We start from the raw sequence: 9666 nt of genomic DNA on the forward strand, positions 1-9666 counted from the left end.
CATTCTGGGGAGGAGTTGTAGAGCCAGTGGAGAAAGATAGGTTAAGGCAAGAAGTAAAGAAGAGAATGAGAGGGTTGGCAGAGAGAGATCAGAAGATAGGATGGGAAAGAATTCTTGGCAAATTGGAGGGTTTGAGGAAGAGACCAAATGCAAAACTTCTACATGTATAACAAAAGGAAAATAAGGAGAAGGTTTGGAAGGGAGAGAAGGAAAAGCAAGCTGATGGCAGGATATGGCCACACTACATTTCATCAGTTTTCTTTTGAATGAAGTTACCAGAATCCTCTGCAGAGGGATAAATGGAAGTGGAAAAAGGGAAAGATGGCAGCACTGAAGAAGGAAAGAACAAACTTGTGGTGGAGTCTGGTCACATGATTTCCACCAGAGACACTCAGCAATACAGGAGCAGTGGGTCTTCTGAATGATTATGTGATATTGTCAGGCTTAAAGACTCCCATTTGGTTACCTATTGTTTTAAGGAGAATGAGTATCAATAAAGTGTTAATGGTGTATTAGATATTTACAAACATACAAGAAAACAATCCAAGCAAAAATATTCTGTTATAGTCTAAATCAGAATACAAAACTGTATGTCAGAGCAGACATTGCCAACTATAGAATTTCTGGTTCCAGGGTGTCTACATAATTCAGACCTGAGGTTTAGGCTCCCTATAGAGTTAGTACCAAGGATACTGCCTTTAATATCCTTATTGATCCAGAGAAAGATGTAGAAGGTATACATATGAAAAACTAAAATAATTTCTCAAAGGAGTTACATATATTTGTGTATTTGTCTTTGTAGTCCCACCTAAGATTTTGATGCCAGATCATATGAACATTAAGGCTGGACAGAAGCTCCGAATTGAGGGATATGTCTATGGGAAACCTCAGCCAATGTGTAAATGGATGAAAGCAGAACAAGATGTATGTATATCCAGTCGTCTTGCTGTGCATAAGGCAGAAAATTCTTCTGTTCTCATCATAAAGGATGTGACTAGAAAAGACAGTGATTATTATAGTCTTACTGCAGAAAACAGTTCTGGAATTGCCACTCAGAAAATCAGAGTAGTTGTCATGGGTAAGTTTCCTTTTCTCTATTTTTTAAATCTAACTTTCTTCAGAAGTAAAATTAACACATTTTGTTCTTGACCATTTCCTTAAATTATTCTTTGATTCTATGTGCAGATGCCCCAGGTCCACCTCAGCCTCCATTTGACATCACTGACCTAGATGCTGATGCTTGCACTCTTGCTTGGCATATGCCTCTTGAAGATGGTGGCAGTAACATTACGAACTATGTGGTTGAGAAGTGTGATGTAAGCCGAGGAGACTGGGTAACAGCTGTAGCTTCTGTCACAAAGACAAGCTGCAGAGTAGGAAAACTGATCCCTGGACAAGAGTATATGTTCCGTGCTCGTGCTGAAAACCGCTTTGGTATTTCTGAGCCACTTACATCTGACAAGATAGTTGCAAGATTCCCATTTGGTATGTCAGCTTCCAATAACGGCATTTGCCTGTTTCTATTTTTTTCTATTCATAAAGGAAGAGATAACGTTATTCAATATGTTTCTGTCTAGATGTTCCCAGTGAACCAAAGAATGCACGTGTTACCAAGGTCAACAAGGACTGCATCTTTGTAGCCTGGGACAAACCAGACAGTGATGGAGGCAGTCCAATCACTGGTTATCTTATAGAGCGTAAAGAGCGGAACAGTTTGCTATGGGTGAAGGCTAATGATACAGCTGTACGTTCCACAGAATACCCTTGTGTAGGCCTAATTGAAGGTCTAGAGTACACTTTCAGAATATATGCACTGAACAAAGCTGGAGCAAGCAAACCTAGCAAACCAACTGATTTTGTTACAGCAAGAACACCAGTTGGTAAGCAAAACATTCCAATAATTTGCAAATACAGTTAATATATACTCATCTTGAATTTTTTAAGTATACTTGCAACTTTCTTTAATATTTGGGGGTATTTGGATACACTATATATTCATGTACAATGCAGCATTTTTGTTTTTGGATAGATGTGCTGTGAATATCTATCCATCCATCACTGAAAAAGATTTTCCTGAAATGCCAAAATTTTTTATAGGATAAAGTTATAATGGTCTTGTTTACTTTTAGATCCTCCTGGTAAACCTGATGTTATTGATGTCACAAAGAGTACCGTGTCACTTGTATGGACAAAACCAAAGCATGATGGCGGTAGCAAAATTATTGGCTATTTTGTAGAAGCTTGCAAACTGCCTGGTGATAAATGGGTACGATGTAATTCTACCCCATATCAAATTCCCCAAGAGGAATACACTGTTACTGATTTGGAAGAAAATGCTCAATATCAATTTAGAGCAATCGCCAAGACAGCAATTAATATTAGTGGTCCTTCTGAACCTTCTGACCCAGTCACCATACAGGAAGAAAATGGTAAGGAATGGATAATGGAGAACGATTTGAGAACTCTAATTGTGCATTTATGCTTTCTATTCATATGAAAAATTATATATTTAATTCTTTTTAGGTTGATTAAGTCTCTTATTTTTATTTCTTCTCAGTTCCTCCCAGAATAGAGTTGGGAGTATCTATGAAATCACTGCTTACAGTAAAAGCTGGGACAAATGTTTGTCTTGAGGCAAATGTATATGGCAAACCCATGCCAACAATTACCTGGAAGAAAGAAGGAGACATTTTAAAACCAGCTGAAGGCATTAAGATCACCACCAAGAGAAACCTATCCACAGTGGAGCTGTTCAGCGTTAACAGGAAGCAAACAGGAGACTATACTATTACTGCTGAAAATGCAAGTGGTTCTAAGTCAGCAACCATTAAGCTTAAAGTACTTGGTAGGTTAGAGATTATTTATTAGTACTACATTTATACCTTAGATGAAATGTCAAGAGTTAGAGATGTAACTATTTATCAATTTTTTCAGATAAGCCTGGTCCTCCTGCTTCAGTTAAAATCAACCATATGTATGTAGATCGTGCAATGCTCTCTTGGGAGCCTCCTCTTGAAGATGGAGGTTCAGAAATTACCAACTATATTGTTGATAAGCGTGAAACAAGCAGAGCAAACTGGGCCCAAGTAACTGCCAATGTACCTATTACAAGCTGCACAGTAGAGAAACTGATAGAAGGACATGAGTATCAGTTCCGCATTTGTGCTGAAAACAAATATGGTGTTGGAGATCCCACATTCACTCACCCAGCAGTTGCTAAAAATCCGTATGGTAAGCATATCTTACTATGATTTAGTGGTTCATTGATTTTTATGCACATGTTAAGAATGTGCAAATAACTTTCAAATAAATATTTACAGATGTACCTGGACCTTGTGAGCCACCAGTCATTAGTAATATTACAAAGAACTTTATGACTGTTAGCTGGAAACCACCAAAAGATGATGGTGGATCCCCCATAACTGGATATATACTTGAGAAACGTGAAACTAAGGCTGTTAACTGGACAAAGGTAAACAGGAAGCCTGTCATTGAAAGAACGATAAAGGCTACTGGACTCCAAGAAGAAACTGAATATGAATACAGAGTAACAGCATTGAATAAGGCTGGACCAGGCAAACCAAGTGGACCGTCTAAGGCAGCATATGCTCGTGATCCTCAATGTAAGATAAAAACAATTTTTGTTTTTCTTATGAAATTTCTGAATACAATTGTACATTATGATTATATAATGTATTGTATATAATTTCCTACTGTTTTCAATCCCAGATCCTCCTGGCCCACCTGCCTTCCCAAAAGTGGTTGATACAACCCGTAATTCTGTACGTCTATCTTGGAGTAAACCAGCATATGATGGTGGAAGCCCTATTATTGGTTATTTAGTAGAAGTAAAAAGAGCTGACACAGAAAACTGGGTCAGATGTAATCTGCCAAAGAACCTACAGGATACCCATTTTGTGGTAACTGGACTGTCAGAGAATACAGAATATCAGTTCCGTATTTATGCTGTCAATAAGATTGGATACAGTGACCCAAGTGATGTGCCTGACAAGCACCTCGCCAAAGACATTTTAAGTAAGTACTCTGGAAAACAGCTAACTTGCACAGTTTAATTATGTGTAGGATAGATACAGGACCTGTGAAAAATGGTTTGTCAGTTTGCAGCAGCAGATTACAACAGGGTCTGGCAGCCTGGAGAAGGGAAAGCATAGGGATTTATTTTAAACGCTATGGAAAGGCTGATCAAAATGAAACTTGACTGGGGTCATTTTTGAGGGAAGTTAGTGCCCACTCCTACTTGTTTGCACGCCAGATGCTTTCTGACCTTGCATCTTCAAGATTTTGATCCTTCTACCCTAACCCTCATTAAGACTTCCCAAATGTCTCTCTCCTGTTTCTCAGTCCTTCCATCTTCATCTTATCTTTCAAGGAATTTGGAGCCCAGTTGTCAATGTTATTCCACTGTAGTCCTCTGTGGTATACTGCCAAATTGCATAGACCTGCTGTCCCCAAATTCCCTACTGGCTGCTGAAAGCACAACTGAACAGAGCAGAAATGTAGCACCACAGAGTTACACTGGTGCATGGTAAAAGATATAGCACAGGAAGCTAAACTTGAAGTTTTTTGCAAAATATGGAGGAGGTGGGAAACTGCTTCATAAGGAAAGTGAATATAAGAGTTGTAACTGGTGGGAAGTCATAAGAAAGGGGTAGAGAAAGAGGAGTAAGCACTGCAGGAGAAGGCCAGTCTCCCAACTCTCTTGAAACTAGGACACACCATTTTATGCAATAATATTAGTTGAGACACCAGAACAACCTAGCCAATCTGGGGAAATGCCAGTAAACCGGGACTTCTGATCATGGTAATTTTAGTGATTCACTAACATTTTAATTTATAAATCTTTTATTAAAAATGCAGTTCCACCAGAAGGAGAGCTTGATGCAGAACTCAGGAAAGTACTAATATTACGTGCTGGAGTCACAATGAGGCTTTATGTGCCAGTAAGAGGCCGTCCACCTCCAAAGATTACTTGGTCTAAAGTAGATGCCAATTTAAGAGACCGGGCAGGGTTAGACATCAAATCAACTGATTTTGACACCTTCCTACGCTGTGAAAATGTAAATAAATATGATGCTGGAAAATATGTCTTGACTCTGGAGAACAGCTGTGGCAAAAAGTCCTACACCATTGTTGTGAAAGTACTTGGTAAGCATCAGGCTGATTATAAATATTAACACTTTATAAAAAAATTAAATAATGTTTTCTGTGTTTTACTTAATAAATCAAATGTTTATTTGCTATCCATCTAGATACCCCTGGACCTCCTATTAACCTGATTGTAAAAGAAGCATCTAAGGATTCTGCCTTTATTTCATGGGAGCCTCCACTAATTGATGGTGGCAGTCCAGTCAAGAACTATATTGTTGAAAAACGTGATGCAGAAAGAAAATCTTGGTCCACCGTATCAACAGAGTGTTCAAAGACAAGTTTCAGAATAACTAACTTGGAGGAAGGCAAATCTTACTTTTTCAGAGTTTTTGCTGAAAATGAATATGGCATTGGTGAGCCCTGTGAAACTCGTGATGCGGTTAAAGCTTCTGGTAAGAATAATAAACGCTCGTATCCTACTTTACTTTTGAAGGAATTTTTATGTTACTTTTGAACTGAGATTTATCAATGTTTTTAATCCTTCTAGAAACTCCTGGGCCAGTTGTGGATCTGAAAGCTTTGGCTGTAACAAAGTCGTCTTGCAATCTAGCATGGAAAAAGCCCATCAGTGATGGTGGAAGCCATATTATTGCCTATACTGTTGAGGTTATGACTGATGATGATATGTGGCAAGAAGTTATGAGGTCAAAGCACCTGCAGTTTTCAATGAAGGATCTAAAAGAAGGGAAGGAGTACACTTTCAGAGTGAGAGCACAGAACGATGCTGGATATGGAACTCCAAGTGAGATCACAGTTGTGGCAAGGGATGACATTGGTAAGTTTCTACACAAACACATGAATTCTTCCTGTCATTCATCCAAACTACATCTTATTTGTATATAATGTCCATCTAGTACACGTTAATGAATTTGAAAACTGCATAGGAATTGAAAAATTCGAGGTTTTACACCCAAATTGATTAAATTGATTTCTTCTGTTTTTTTAGTGGCACCTGATCTTGATTTAAGAGACCTACCTGACTCATGCTATTTAGCTAGAGAAGGTAGTAGTTTCCGTCTTAAAATCCCAATTAAAGGCAAACCTGCCCCAACTGTAACATGGAGGAAAGGTGAAGACCAGGTTCTTACTGAGACTGGAAGAGTTGCATTTGAGGCTACAGCAGTTAATACTACTCTCTTGGTACGTGACTGTCATAAAGATGATGCTGAAAAGTACACAATCACACTGAAGAATGTTGCTGGCACTAAGGAAGGCACTATTTCTGTGAAAGTTGTTGGCAAACCTGGCATCCCAACAGGACCGGTGAAATTTGAAGAAGTCACAGCTGATGCCATAACCTTAAAATGGGGTCCACCAAAAGATGATGGTGGTTCAGAAATCACCAACTATATAATAGAGAAGCGAGATAATGTAAACAATAAATGGGTGATATGTGCTTCTGCTGTCCAAAAAACTACATTTAGAGTTACAAGACTTCATGAGGGAAATGAATATACTTTCAGGATCAGTGCTGAAAATAAGTATGGAGTAGGTGAAGGCCTTAAGTCTGACTCTGTAGTCGCAAAACATCCATTTGGTAAGTAACAAATTACAATGTTTTAAACTAAAAATTGCTTTAATGTTAGCATTTATTGTTCATGCTATTTATATTTTTAACATTTTTTAGATGTACCAGATGCTCCTCCACCTCCCAAAATTGTTGATGTTAGGCATGATTCTGTATCTCTAACTTGGACGGACCCAAGGAAAACTGGTGGCTCACCAATCACAGGTATTTGCTCAAAAATCTTCTTAGTGTCTTTTTTTAAACTTTTATTCCTTCTTTTCTTCCTTGTTTTAAAAGAGTAAAATAAAACTATTATACAATTATGCCTTAAATTATTCATTACTTTCACATTTTAGTATTAGTCTCTCAGTACATGTTTTTTTAATAGATTCATAGACTCGTAGACATTAGGGGCTGGAAGGGACCTTGCATGACCATCAAGTCCAGCCCCCCTGCCATAGGCAGGAAGACTACTGGTATCAAATGATCCCAGCAAGATAAACATCCAGGTGCCTTTTGAATGAGTCCAGAGCAGGTGCTTGCACAACCTCTGCAGGGAGTCTGTTCCAGACCCTGGACACACTAACTGTAAAGAAATTTTTTCTTATGTCCAATCTAAATTGGCCATCCAGGAGTTTGTGGCTGTTAGATCTTGTTATCCCTTGGGGAGCCCTGCTGAACAACTGATCTCCAAGTCCCAATGCATGCCCCCCCCACCCCCTTTATACTTGTAGGCTGCTACCAAGTACCCCTGAGCCTTCTCTTCTCCAGGCTGAAGAGTCCGAAGTCCCTCAGCCTATCCTTATAATGCTTGCCCTCTTAGCCTTTGATCATACAGGTGGTTCTCCTTTGGACTCTCTCAAACTTATCTACATCCCTCCTGCAGTGGGAGGCCCAAAACTGGACATAGTACTCCAGCTGCAGCTTCATTTGAGTTGCATTCGAGGCTGTAGGAATTTGAGGAATTTAAGTTGCATTTAAGGCTTGAGGAATTTAGATATATAAATTCAATTTAAAACACATTAAAAGTTAGAAAAAGTAACTGGGATGCAATAGCTGTTTCATACACATAAAGTCACATCTTCTAAGAGAGGAACAATAGATATTAAATGTATTTTATTATTTGAGCGTTACTCAAACATCATGTAATATGCTAATATTCATTCCTTAATCAACCTTTAAATGTTGTTTTTGCATCAATTATAGCATTGTAATCTGCTCTACAGATACAGTAGTGAGTTGGGAAGTTAATTGTTCAAGTGCAGGTTTTTGTAATACTCTCTAATATTGTTTCATCTGTTTATACTTTTAGGTTATCATATTGAAGTCAAAGAAAGAAATAGCCTTATGTGGAAGAGAGCTAACAAGACTCCACTAAGGATGAAAGACTTCAGAGTTACAGGGTTAACTGAAGGTCTGGAATATGAATTCAGAGTGATGGCAATCAACTTGGCAGGAGTAGGAAAGCCAAGCTTACCATCTGAGCCAGTTGTGGCACTTGATCCAATTGGTAAGTCAGCAGAAGAAAAGAGAAAATTTTGTGAAATCAACAACACTGGAACCTGACTGACTCAAGGTTTATTTCGATTATTTTAGATCCTCCTGGGAAACCTGAGGTTATCAATGTAACCAGGAACTCAGTAACTCTCATTTGGACAGAACCAAAATATGATGGTGGACATAAATTAATTGGCTACATAGTTGAAATGCGTGACTTGCCTTCAAAGATTTGGACAAAGGCTAATCATGTGAATGTTCCAGATTGTGCATTTACTGTAACTGACCTTAGTGAAGGATCAAAGTATGAATTCAGAATCAGAGCAAAAAATACAGCTGGTGCTATCAGTCCTCCATCCGAATCCACAGGAACCATAATATGCAAGGATGAGTACGGTGTGTATATGACATCAAAAACACAATTATATTAAAATACACTTTTCTTGCTCTTTTTTCCCTGACAAATATTTTTTTTCTTTTGCAGAGGCACCAACAATTGTTATTGATCCTGCTGTGAAAGAAGGATTGACAGTTAAAGCAGGAGATACCATTACAATGTCTGCTATTAGCATCCGTGGCAAACCACTCCCAACTTCAGTGTGGTCCAAAGCAGGAAAAGATTTTAAGCCTTCAGAGATTGTGCACATTGAAGAAACACCAACTTCTTCCACCCTCACTGTCAAATATGCAGCCAGGAAAGATACTGGTGAATACACAATTACTGCTACCAATCCCTTTGGCACAAAAGAAGAGCATGTGCATGTGAAAGTTTTAGATGTACCCGGACCCCCTGGCCCTCTTGATGTCAGCAACGTCTCAGCTGAAAAAGCTACTCTGACGTGGTCACCTCCAGCAGAGGATGGTGGATCACCAATAAAGTCTTACGTACTTGAAAAGCGAGAAACTAGCCGACTGCTATGGACATTAGTTGCTGAAGGTATTGAGAGTTGCAGACATGTTGTTAGCAAGCTCATTCAAGGAAATGAATATATATTCCGTGTGTCAGCAGTGAACGAGTATGGCAAAGGTGAACCGGTGCAATCAGAACCAGTTAAAATGGTGGATAGATTTGGTAAGTAGACTAGGTTAAAAGCTTTAAGCAGGTGTTTATTACAGTATTTAAAGACTCATCTATTTTGCAATACATGTCTTTTTTTCTTATCAGGTCCCCCAGGTCCTCCTGGAAAGCCAGAAGTAACAAATGTGACTAAAAATACTGTGACTATTAGCTGGAAAAGGCCAGCTGATGATGGTGGTAGTGAGATAACAGGCTACTATGTGGAAAGGAAAGAAAAGAAAGGATTGAGATGGGTCAGAGCAACAAAGAAACCAGTTTCAGATCTTAGATGCAAAGTTACCGGACTCCTAGAAGGAAATGAATATGAATTCCGTGTCAGTGCAGAAAATAGAGCAGGAGTTGGACCACCAAGTGATGCTTCAAACCCAGTAGTAACAAAGGATGCAGCATGTTAGTATCATTTTTTTTTTAAGCA

General features: G+C 38.7%; 1 protein-coding gene across 31 annotated transcripts in view; it reads left to right on the forward strand.

Moving 5' to 3' along the window:
• Positions 1–9666, forward strand: part of TTN (titin) — a 274597-nt gene that overhangs the window by 218614 nt on the left and 46317 nt on the right. For all 31 annotated transcript variants that reach the window (XM_090045327.1, XM_090045341.1, XM_090045330.1 and 28 more), the window contains 17 exons: positions 803–1078; positions 1186–1485; positions 1578–1880; positions 2130–2429; positions 2558–2845; positions 2935–3231; positions 3321–3623; positions 3730–4035; positions 4879–5166; positions 5271–5561; positions 5657–5944; positions 6116–6706; positions 6797–6901; positions 7989–8186; positions 8273–8569; positions 8658–9245; positions 9339–9641. In XM_090045327.1, coding sequence (XP_089901453.1) covers positions 803–1078; positions 1186–1485; positions 1578–1880; positions 2130–2429; positions 2558–2845; positions 2935–3231; positions 3321–3623; positions 3730–4035; positions 4879–5166; positions 5271–5561; positions 5657–5944; positions 6116–6706; positions 6797–6901; positions 7989–8186; positions 8273–8569; positions 8658–9245; positions 9339–9641 — 5322 coding nt within the window. The remainder of the gene's footprint in view (positions 1–802; positions 1079–1185; positions 1486–1577; positions 1881–2129; positions 2430–2557; positions 2846–2934; positions 3232–3320; positions 3624–3729; positions 4036–4878; positions 5167–5270; positions 5562–5656; positions 5945–6115; positions 6707–6796; positions 6902–7988; positions 8187–8272; positions 8570–8657; positions 9246–9338; positions 9642–9666) is intronic.

The sequence above is a fragment of the Crocodylus siamensis genome, chromosome 4, assembly GCF_052110815.1.
Source record: "Crocodylus siamensis isolate JL-2025a chromosome 4, ASM5211081v1, whole genome shotgun sequence".
In the NCBI taxonomy this organism is placed as follows: domain Eukaryota; kingdom Metazoa; phylum Chordata; order Crocodylia; family Crocodylidae; genus Crocodylus; species Crocodylus siamensis.